The sequence below is a fragment of the Aulonocara stuartgranti genome (assembly GCF_965226115.1).
Source record: "Aulonocara stuartgranti genome assembly, chromosome: 15".
NCBI classification, from domain to species: Eukaryota; Metazoa; Chordata; class Actinopteri; order Cichliformes; family Cichlidae; genus Aulonocara; species Aulonocara stuartgranti.
Window position 1 is genome coordinate 27,161,554 of NC_138951.1, and position 10,779 is coordinate 27,172,332.

Genomic DNA, 10,779 nt, shown 5'->3' on the forward strand with positions numbered 1-10,779 from the left:
TTATACTCAAACAACAACAGGCGTGGCATATATAGAATTCAATAACAACTCCTTAAAAGGAAAAACCGTTAGCTATCTGTTGAAACAGGAGGTAGCTGTTTTGCTGTCACAGCACATATTTTCTCACACAATGTCTCACTTCCCTTTCCTGCAGTTGTACGACTCATATGCTCTTCTTCCTTTAAATGAAGCTACAAATAAACATAACACAAAACTCAAAATCTCCCAACAATTTCAATTTGGGTTAGATTTTTTTTTGTGCGCAACGCAGATTTTCTGTGCGCAGAGACCATGCCAGCAGTGCGCAATTGCGCACGTGCGCAGCTTAGAGGGAACATTGCTCTTCGGCCGCTGCGCTTCAGGCATCTGCCATCTTTTTCCGAACAAAATATCCACACTCACCGCCGCGCTATGAATTGTGGGATGTATGGGACCATGAAGTCTATGCCAGACTACACTTCAAATTTGGGAAAATGAAGGGCGCATTTGAAGTACACTTCGAATTGGGACACCCTTCATCGCGTCGCTGTGACGTAATTGGCCTGCCTTGAGCTGTGTCCCAAAACGTAGGCCGCATCCTTCGGAGGACCCTGCCTTCGCGGTCAATGTGGGCCAGGTCCTTCGAAGACCAAGTGCGAGGCTGTGAAATGGGACAGTCTAGCCTTCAGATTTATGTCACCGCTGTCTCGGTGGAGTTTAATAAACTCAGCCGTCTGCTCCTTGCTATCTAAAATACAACAGGACACTGGGGTAAATTCTCGACCGTCTCACACTTCTGTGTAATCCGTTTTCTGTTTGACGTTTATTCAGCTTTGTGAAAATCCCGGAGGAACCCACCCGATGGATTAATAAAGTTTTATTTAATCTAATCTAATAACTTTGATCTCAGCCAACCAGATTTACTCCGGAACAAAAAAAAAACACAGAAAAAAGCCAAACAATTACATTTTTAAGTTATCGGAGTGACTTATATATCATGTTTAACCTGAGTAACGAAAGACAGCAGGGGTCTGAAAACGATGAAGCCAGGAGTCCGCTGCTCTTGCTGGTTCGAGTGACGATTGAACCCCCCGGCTAGCTATTGAGCGGGTGGGTAACAGACATTTCCGAAAACGTCAGAGCACTTCTGCAAATATGTGATGTCTTGAAAAACCAAGCAGGTTATTCAACTACATTCTTGCCTGAAAATATGTTCAAAGTTATTTTTGTGACCCAGAAAGAGTAATAAGAGTAATATTAAAACTTAGTAGCGGCCGCCGTTGTTGAAAACTGGAATTGACTGGGCCGGGCAATGAATTCTGGGATATATGGTGGGCCACAAAGGACACACCCGACCCGTCCTTCAAATTCGGGGAAATGAAGGACGCATTTGTCGGCCACATTTGAAGGAGTCGACGAATTGGGACAGCCTTCGTCGCCTGGCTGTGACGTAATCGGCCTTCAAATGCGGCCTCCGAAGGATGCAGCCTACGTTTTGGGACACAGCTTGAGTCTCTGCTCTCAGCTCTGAGTCAAGCAGGGAGTTTATTTTGAAGATTTTGGTCATATCCGTCAGATTTGGGGACAGATGACAAACATTTTAGTGTGCATTGTTTCTCGCAGTCATCCATGTTTTATATGCGGCCAGATGTTTTTGTTCTTCAGGTTTGTGTCTCTAATAAAAATAACAGAATGTATAAATGAGTTTGAATACTTAACTTTATTGAACACTTCATTTAGACCGAGTACAATTAGAAGTAAATTTTCAGATTTACACGTTATTTGCATGATGAAACCTCAAACACGTGTTCTAATAAAATAATATTATATGATCTTTTCTGCCAATAACCAATACATTGATCCTTCATAAATCTCTGGTTAGTCTGCCTGACTTCAGTTGCCAGCAGGAAGCAGCTGACGATGTTTCCATGACAACAACCTCTGATCCCTGAGCAAACAAAGCTGCTGATGATTTTGAAGGTGAACACGTGATGGATAAGAAGTTCGTGGGGCTTTTATTGTGAAAAGCTGCAACTTTGACTCAATTGAGCTTCATATGAACATCCTTGAATGCAAGGACGTTCATATGAAGCTCAATTGAGTCAAAGTTGCAGCTTTTCACAATAAAAGCCCCACGGAGTTCTTATCCATCACTTCTTTTAAACTGAAAGTACAGAAACTGTTACTGTCAGAGATTTTTTTATACAAGAAGGTAAAAGATTTTTACTATTTAAAAATCAAAGTAACAAAAGAATGAAAATAAATAAATGCTGGGCATGTACTTACACCTGGTTTAATACTGCAGGAAAGCGCAGCACCCACAGCCTCATCGAGCTCAGTGCGTCTGAACTCTGAGGTCCTGCTGGAGTCACAGTCAAACTTTGACAGACGTCAGAAATCTCTCAGATCAGGAAATAAATTACAGAAAAAAATTAAGACAAAAGAAAAAATACGGACGAGTTCAGCCTCTGAAACAAGAAGTGTTTCTGCTTTCATTCTGACGATGTCATCTCTGTGTATGAGCTGTTCACCTGTCCACAGCTGTCTGCCTACAGGGATACAAACAAAGTGAAGAAACTGTCAGTTATAAGAACCCAAACAAAAATACATTTAATCATTTATACATGTGCAGTTTTTTTGGTTGCAGAGTGTCCTTCAGTGACAAAAACTGATCATGACAATAAATTAGTTCTGATGAATTTAGAGGAAACCCTGGTTGGAATTTGAAAGTTTGAGCCGAGTTTTACCCGTCAGTGTCGATGTTTCATCTCCTCAACTTCAGGAGGAAGCGCTGAGCACTCTGCACCGTATTCTGAAACAAAGAAAAACCACAATAGGAACCGATTAAAGAAAAACCACAATAGGAACCGATTAACCGTCAGACCGGCCAACACTCCCAATCTTCCGATTTTAAGACCACCCCCATTTTCACCCCATTTCCCCATTTTCGAAACTCCTCAGATTTGTGTGTTTGTTTCCTAAGTTGCTGCTTACATTTTCAACTGAACTAGATCAGCCGATATGCAGACAATTTTCTTTTGTACCTATTAAATCTTAGACCATCAGGCTCCATGTTTTCTACTGTTTTCACTTTGTTCTGCACATATAGCATACAGTCAGGTCCATATATATTTGGCCACTGACACAAAAAAGAGTTTTTTTTTTTGCCTGTTTACTGAAACATATTCCAATTATAGTTATATGACGAACATGGACATAATGTGGATACCCTCAGCTTTCATTTGAGCGTATCCACATTCAAATTGGATGATGGGTTTAGGAGTATCAGCTCCTCAACATGTGCCAACTTGTTTTTAAAATAAAAAGTAATTGGACAGTTGACTAAAAGGCTATTTCATGGGAAGGTGTGGGCAACTCCTTCATGTCATTATCAATTAAGCAGATAAAAGACCTGGAGTTTATTTGAGGTGCGGTGCTTGCATTTGGAAGATTTTTCTTGAGCAGAAAACATGCAGTCAAAGGAGCTCTCCATACACGTGAAACAAGCCATCTTTAAATTGTGAAAACAGAATAAAAACATTAGAGAATACAATATTAGGAGTGGCAAAATCTACAGTTTTGGTACATGCCGAGAAAGAAAAAAAGCACTGGTGAACAATGCAAAAAGACCTGGACATCCACGGAAGGCAACAGTGGTGGATGATTACAGAATCATTGAAGAGAAACCCCTTCACAACAGCCAACCACGTGAATAACACTCTCCAGGAGGTAAAAGTACGGATATCCAAGTCTACCATAAAGAGAAGACTGCATGAAAGTAAATACAGAGAGTTCAGTGCAGGGTGCAAGCGACTTGTAAGCCTCATGAATAGAAAGGTTAAACTGGACTTTGCTGAAAAACATCTAAAAAAGCCAGCACAGTTCAGGAAAAACATTCTTTGGACAGATGAGTTTAAGAAAAAGGTGGGGAGACGGTGCCGAACAGCTCATGATCCAAAGCATACTACATCATGCACACATTTTGCACAATTTCCTCCTGTAAAAGTCATATTTGTATATATTGGACCTATTTCTTATATTTTGTTCTAAAATATTGTATTATTTAATTTAGTTCAGCCTGTTACTGTTATTGTCTTGAAGTGGTTGCAACCAACATAATTTCCTTAGGGATGATTAAACTATTCTGATTCTGATTAAAACACAATGGAGGCAGTGTGATGGCTGCCAGTGGCACTGGGACACTAGTGTTTATTGATGATATGACACAGGACTGAAGCAGCTAAATGATTTCTGAGGTGTTCAGAGACAAACTGTCTGCTCAAATCCAGCTAAATGAAGTCCAGTTGATTGGACAGTGTTTCATAATACAGATGGACAATAACCCAAAAATACAGTCAAAATCCAGGAGTTTATTAAAGCAAAGTGGAAAATTCATGAATTACCAAGTCAGTTAGCTGATCTTAACCCAACCGAGCATTTCACTTCATGATGTCCATGACTTCAGGTTGTCAGTGCCAGCAATAAGTTTTCAACCAAGTTAGAAATGAATATTTTATTTTCACTTATTTAATTTGTCAGATTACGTCTGAGCCCCTGAAATGAAGGAATTGTGTTAAAAAATATTTATCGCCTTTTTATGCAATCTTTTTGTTCAACCCAACTTAAAGCTGAAAGTCTACACTTCAACTGGATCTGACTTGTTTCCTTTAAAATTAATTGTGGTAATGTACAGAACCACAAAAGCTGTGTCTGATTGGATGAAAGAGCTCTTATGAGGAGATCATTTAACCTGTTTTAAGTTTTTGTCATTCATGCATCTAAAATGATTTGATTTCATTTGAATTTGATAAAAAAATAAAAGTATGTAATGCTCAAAAGTAAAAGAGTAAAATCTGATGAGACTGAAAAATAAAACAAAAATAAAAACATAAATAAATAAAATAAAATAAAATAAAATAAAATAAATACCTCCATGAGCATGGCCACCGTCATTGGCCCCACCCCTCCTGGAACAGGTGTGATGTATCCTGCTCTCTGACTGGCGGAGGAGTAGTGAACGTCTCCAACCACTCGCTTACCGCTGGGCCTTGTCTCATCTGTAGCAGGGGTCAAAGGTCACAGAGTGAATCATTTTAAAGAATTACAGTTTTAAAGCTCAGAGCTAAACTTGGTCATTGGTTTATATTTTCCACTGCAGATCATTTTAGGATTGATTCACTTCGCAGGATTGTTTCCACCCAGCTGGGGTTCCTGTGGAAACAATCCTGCTTCTGATTGGTTAAAAGAAAAGAAAAAAAAACAAGCTGCTGGCTGGAAAAAGGAAGTCAATAAGCGTAAGGGGATGCTGATACCGGGGACATGGTTAATTCCACAGTCAATGACCACGGCACCCTCCTTCACCCACTCTCCTCTCACCATCTCTGCTCTGCCGGCCCCCACCACTAGGATATCAGCCCGGCCCACCTGCAGACGCAAGAAGTGTTTGAGTGATGGAGGCAATCTGTTCTGTTTGATTTTAAAGGTGATTTTGTTTGAATTTTAACTTTTTAATTTTGCTTTTTAGGTTAGCTTTTATTCATTTCATGATTTATTTCGTATCTGCATGTTGTTACCTGCTCAGGTAGGTCAGGTGTCTTTGAGTGGCAGGTGGTCACAGTGGCATGGTTCCACAGCAGCAGGTCGTGCATCGGAGCGCCAACGATTTTACTGCGACCAATAACCACCGCGTGCTTCCCCGCCACAAACACGCCTGCACAGGTACAGGAAGTCACAGGCAAAGGTGTTTACTGGAACTGTCAGTGATGATGTTTGTATGTCTGATGAACAACAAACACATGATTTCAGATTTACAATCATGTGGTTACAATTATGTGTCTGCAGCAGGTCTTTACACCTAACCACCGTTTATCCCCAGGAGACGCATCCGCCACTTTCAACGAATGACATAATGTTCACAGTGTTCCCAATGTTCTGAATGTTCTCGGTGTTGCCAATAGTCCCAGCTTTCTGAATGTTCTCAGAATTCCCAATGTTCCCAGTGTTTCTAGTGTGCTGAATGTTCTCAGTGTTCCCAGTGTTCTGAATGTTCTCAGTATTCCCAATGTTCCCAGTTTTCTGAATGTTCTCAGAATTCCCAATGTTCCCACTGTTCTAAATGTTCTCAGTGTTCCCAGCAGTCTGAATGTTCTCAGAATTCCCAATGTTCCCAGTGTGCTGCTACCTGTCTGTCTGATGAGCTCCATGCAGGCGTTGGGGGTGCAGGGGATGAAGCAGTCATTCAGATCTCCTCGAGACAGTTTACCTGCATTAATGCAGCTCAGCCTGCACACACACACACACACACACACACACACACACACACACACACACACAGTGTTAGTGATGAGTATTTGGTGATGAACACAGGAAGTGATGCGCTCACTGACCCATCTACGTCTTTTTGCGAGGACACAGCGTTGGTGATGAACTCAGTGTCAATGCAGTTTGCGGAGTCCAATGGCAGCTGCACGATCAGACCGTGTACGCACGCGTTCTCGTTCACAGACATGATGCTGTGCAGCACCTGCAGGGCGACAGAAAACAAGAACCAATCAGACCTTCGATCACGTCACGGAGAAAAGATGATGACGATGAAGATGATGCATGAAGACCTCGTCCTGCGTGGTTGTGTTCGGCAGCCGGATATGTTTGGCTTCAATTCCAACCTGCAGGAAACAAAGTGAAGCTGCATCAGCCCACTGTGTGCGTGTGCATGTGTGTGTACGGAAGGACCAGAGGTTATGGTTAGGTTGAGGCTGAGGTTTAAGCTGAGGGTTAAGGTTAGTGTTACGGCCCCTAGCCTTGGAAGAAGTGAGCCAGACTTCCTTCAAGCAAATTTGAGTGTGACAACACACTCAGACAATTGGCTGCCTGGGAACCTGTGGCTTGCACCTCCAGGGAAAGTCTATTGGACCAGCTGAGGGATGCTAGACCAATCAGTGACTGATTGGGCACACTTGCATCTTTAAAAGTAGGGATGGGTATCGTTTAGGTTTTATCCGATACCGGTGCCAAATCGGTACTTTTGAAACGGTGCCGGTGCTCAAACGGTGCTCAAACCGGTGCTTAAAGAATGGAGAACACAAAATTGGTCCAAAAACCTCTCATGTTCAGCTGTTTTTTGTAAAAAGATAACAATGTTAGCCTTTTCTGCAGCTATGGGGCATATATGGTATCACTCTTGGCTGGAAGCAGTGCTTAAACAATGGAAAAAACACAAACTTTGTCCAAAAACCTCTCATGTTTAACTGTTTTCCACTTTTTCTTTGGTCATTTTAGCCTTTTTAGCCAGGGTGAAGGGAGTATCTGCCATCAAACAAGAAGACAGCTGCATGTAGCTATGATGATGTTTGCTAGCTCACCTTACATGCATTAATGTAATAACGTGGTTAGCCTACTCAACGTAAATTAGCTACTCACGCAGAGAAGAACGGCTGCTGCCACCATCATCCGTCATCATTTCTGCTACACTGGCAGGGCTAGGGGCCAGGACTCTCCTCTTCGTGTTTTTGGGGGATGTTGCATAACAGGCAACCCACCGGCAGTAGATGTGCTCGGTGTGAGGTCTCGCGGCAAGCTATCAAATACGGCGCATTTCTGGGCTTTTAAAAAAAACGCTATGCGTCGCCAGGTGTTTCATCGGATTTGAGGTGTTACCTCCTTTGACAGTATCACAGTATCAGCTTAAAGCACTTGTTGCAGGCTGCTGAGTTTGCATCTTTTGCTATGAAGTACAGCCAGACTTTTGACCGCTTCGCCTTGGACATTTTTAATCTGTAGCTCTGCTCTAACAGAACGTACGTACCTGGCCCCGCCTGCTATCCTCGGAAACGTAAAATGATTGGCTAGAATCTAAAGTGTATCACAGCTCAGGAAAAAAACGCACCGAAATAAAGCACCGAAATGTGCGCTGCTTTTCGGTCTGGTTACTACCGTTTATGTCAGAACCGGTGCCATCATGGCACCGGACACCGGTACCCATCCCTATTTAAAAGGCTGAAGAAAATTCATTCTGGGTCTGCTGTTTTCAACTGAGTGTGCAGTCTGCGTGCTTCTGTCTGGTAACCTTGTTTGTAAATCCCTGTCTCGACTGAGATTCTCTTGAGTAATGTTAGTTGTGCTACAGCCCATGGGGCTAATTTTGATTTCTACTGGTTGAAGCTTTAAGCGAGGAAGTTGTTTTTGCATCGGTTGTTTGTTTGTTTGTAGTAAATGCTGCTATTATTTTTCAGTTCTCTGAGTTTTTTTGTAATAAAACATTTTCGACTCCGATCTTCCCCGTGAGAATCTCATTTATGTTACCTCCCTTAACCCCTAGCAGAGATGGTTCGTAACAGTTAGGGTAAGCAACTAAGGAAAATATTGTCAATTACATGTCTTCACTAAGATAGGAAAACGAGTGTGTGTATGTTGGTCACCTCAGCTGCAGCCTTCAGTTTGGTGCTGATGTACAGGTTAGAGTCATCTCTGTCTCCCACCTGTGACACACACATACAGTTAAAAATAGCCATCCTGCAGGATCCTGCATCCTTCTCATTCTCTGACATGTTTGTTTCCTCCTGGAGGATCCTGAGCTGCTCCCGACTTATTTGCGGCTTTTTATTTCTACATCATTCGTGTTTTTAATTTTACTGACAGAACTTCTTTGATTTTTGGTCGCTCGTTTTTGTCCCCTCAGGTTAAACTGCTGTAAGATTTTGGAGGTTTGTCCCATTTTTCACAAACAGACTGAAAATGATGGCCACGCACTCAGCAGTCACAGGTGTTTCTAATGTTCTGTCATTTATATCATTGAGGTGCACACGTCACCTGGTCACTGCTCTGCCGTAAACAGAAACGAGATGGGAGGCAGTCACATGTTTGTGTGTTTGTGTGAGAGGACCAGGAGCTCCAGCCTGAGCTGGGAGTGGAGGTCAAAGTTCAGTTGACTGGTTTCATCTGGTCACAAACACTAAAACAAAGCTGCTTTTTGTTGACAGGTGACAACAGGTGTGCACAGGTAAACTGCAGAGAGCAGCCCCGGGTAAAGTCTAGTCTGAGTTATGATGGCGGAGCTCAGAGAACGACCTGATCAGGTCACTGTGAGGTTGTTAGAAAAAAATCGGTTTGAAGTATCGCTCCATCCAGAAGGGGGCGCTTCAGGCTCTCACCTGCAGGACCACCAGGCCCGGTCTGAACCCGGAGAACTGACTCGCCATCTTCTCCACCTCCTTCTTCAGTCTCTCCCTCACTATTCTGCACACACAGCCGCAGGGCTGGGGTCAAAGGTCAGACAGTTAACGGACTCAGAAGCCGTTCTGGTGGGTTGAGACTTACTTGGACGTTTTGTTCCCGGAGATGACAGTTGCTATGGAGTGCAGGCTTTGTTGGTAACCGGTGGCCCTGACACAGAGCGAGTGGGCGGCCAAGGACAACATGACTAAAAGAGAGAGCAAGAGAGAGAAAGAGCTTCAGCTGACTGAGGATAATCAATAAAATGGATGGAAAAATCTGGAAACATCTGGAAATGTGAGGGGTGATAGGCAAACCAAACTTTAGGGACTTTGATCAGCTGTGACTGCGATGCATAAAATTCACAAGTTCAGAAACATTCCTGAGAAAAAAGACCTGCAGACGTTTTTACAGTGTTTCATGTCTTTATCCTCTCTGAACGTTTATCCAGCTTAGAATGGATGTGACCCAACCGATACACACGAGCTCATGACATCAACATTAAACGTTCTCTTATTTCCTGTTAGGACGATAGCACTCAGAAAGGCCGACGACACAAAATAACCCAAGAGTGAAAAGAGCAAACTTAAAGTCAAACAAAATGCCAACCGGGGCCTCAGACGGACCCAAAGCAAGAGAAAGCTCTGATATCACGAGAGGCAGGAGCTCCAGGGCAGACAGGGTTAATAACTGCAGCCGTCTCCCACAAACTGTGAGCGTGTTTAACTGTTTTCCTTCATTGTAATCCTCATCATCATCAGCACAAAGTAAACAGAGACTGAAAAAGCAGAGATACACAGAGTGACAGTCTCTGAATCTGTGATGGCTTCAAAATGAAGAACCTTTACTTTTTCTGAACTTTAATGAAGTATAAAAAGCTTCATTAAAGGTTTGGAGGGTTGTTTAAAGTTCACCGTCAGCACTCGCAGCTGCTTTTCTAACCTCACAGTGAAGCTCACATGTTAATGATTACAGCCGCTCTGCAGAGAAGAATTGAACCGAGACTTGTGCAGCTTCACACAAACACACACTCCTCTGCAGCGCTGCCACGTTCACCTCCAGCAGCTTGAAGTTTTCCAAGATTCCCGAAACTTCAGGAAACTCTATGCGACTTCAAGAAAGCTCCTGAAAGCTGCACAAGCACAAAGAGAAGCTGAAAGAGCAGCAGCTTCATACCTGAGAGGCAGAGCAGAGGCAGTGACAAAAAGCTGCAGCAGATGTTTCCGTCTCTGTGGAGCTTCTGTCAAAGTAAGGAAGCCCAGCAGTGACAAAAATACTATGTGAGGAGGGAGAGAGGCAGCCACAGCATCTGACAGGAGTTAATTATTGACTGAACGGGTATCGCTTATTGATCGATCAGACTGAGCTGGGTATGTGGACAGCTGCACACTTCTCCTTATCTCACCTCGGTCTACAGAAGCTATGCTCGTGTAGGTCTTTACTTACCTGCGCTGAGTTACCTGTACATCTGTCCACATGCTCAGAGTGCACACTAGCTCAACTTGACTTTATGAGCAGGAGTCCACTGATCGTGTGGTGTGTGGGTCACAGTCAGGAGCAAAGACCAAATCTCACATGTTGTAAAGTCTT

The 10,779-nt window shown here is 43.0% G+C and overlaps 1 protein-coding gene across 1 annotated transcript; it reads right to left on the reverse strand.

Annotated features, from left to right (window-relative positions):
* Positions 1–1,680: 1,680 nt before the first annotated feature.
* Positions 1,681–10,452, reverse strand: LOC309689101 (C-1-tetrahydrofolate synthase, cytoplasmic-like). Its single transcript, XM_082505268.1, has 12 exons — positions 10,366–10,452; positions 9,295–9,397; positions 9,129–9,213; positions 8,397–8,456; positions 6,591–6,644; positions 6,366–6,502; positions 6,161–6,261; positions 5,553–5,689; positions 5,292–5,403; positions 4,909–5,036; positions 2,727–2,791; positions 1,681–2,528 (listed from the first exon to the last, which is right to left on the reverse strand). Exons 2-11 carry the CDS (start codon positions 9,393–9,395, stop codon positions 2,744–2,746), a joined length of 963 nt encoding a protein of 320 aa, XP_082361394.1. The 5' UTR covers positions 9,396–9,397; positions 10,366–10,452; the 3' UTR covers positions 1,681–2,528; positions 2,727–2,743.
* Between the last annotated feature and the right edge of the window lie 327 nt (positions 10,453–10,779).

What these genes read in the sequence shown, in the direction of transcription:
- LOC309689101 (XM_082505268.1), bottom strand. Translation starts at nt 9,395, where the DNA reads ATGTTGTCCTTGGCCGCCCACTCGCTCTGTGTCAGGGCCACCGGTTAC. An exon ending in CGGGCCTGGTGGTCCTGCAG is followed by an intron (nt 8,457 to 9,128) that starts GTGAGAGCCTGA and finishes TGTGTGTCACAG; the next exon opens with GTGGGAGACAGAGATGACTC. An exon ending in TGGAATTAACCATGTCCCCG is followed by an intron (nt 5,037 to 5,291) that starts GTATCAGCATCC and finishes CCCCTGCTACAG; the next exon opens with ATGAGACAAGGCCCAGCGGT.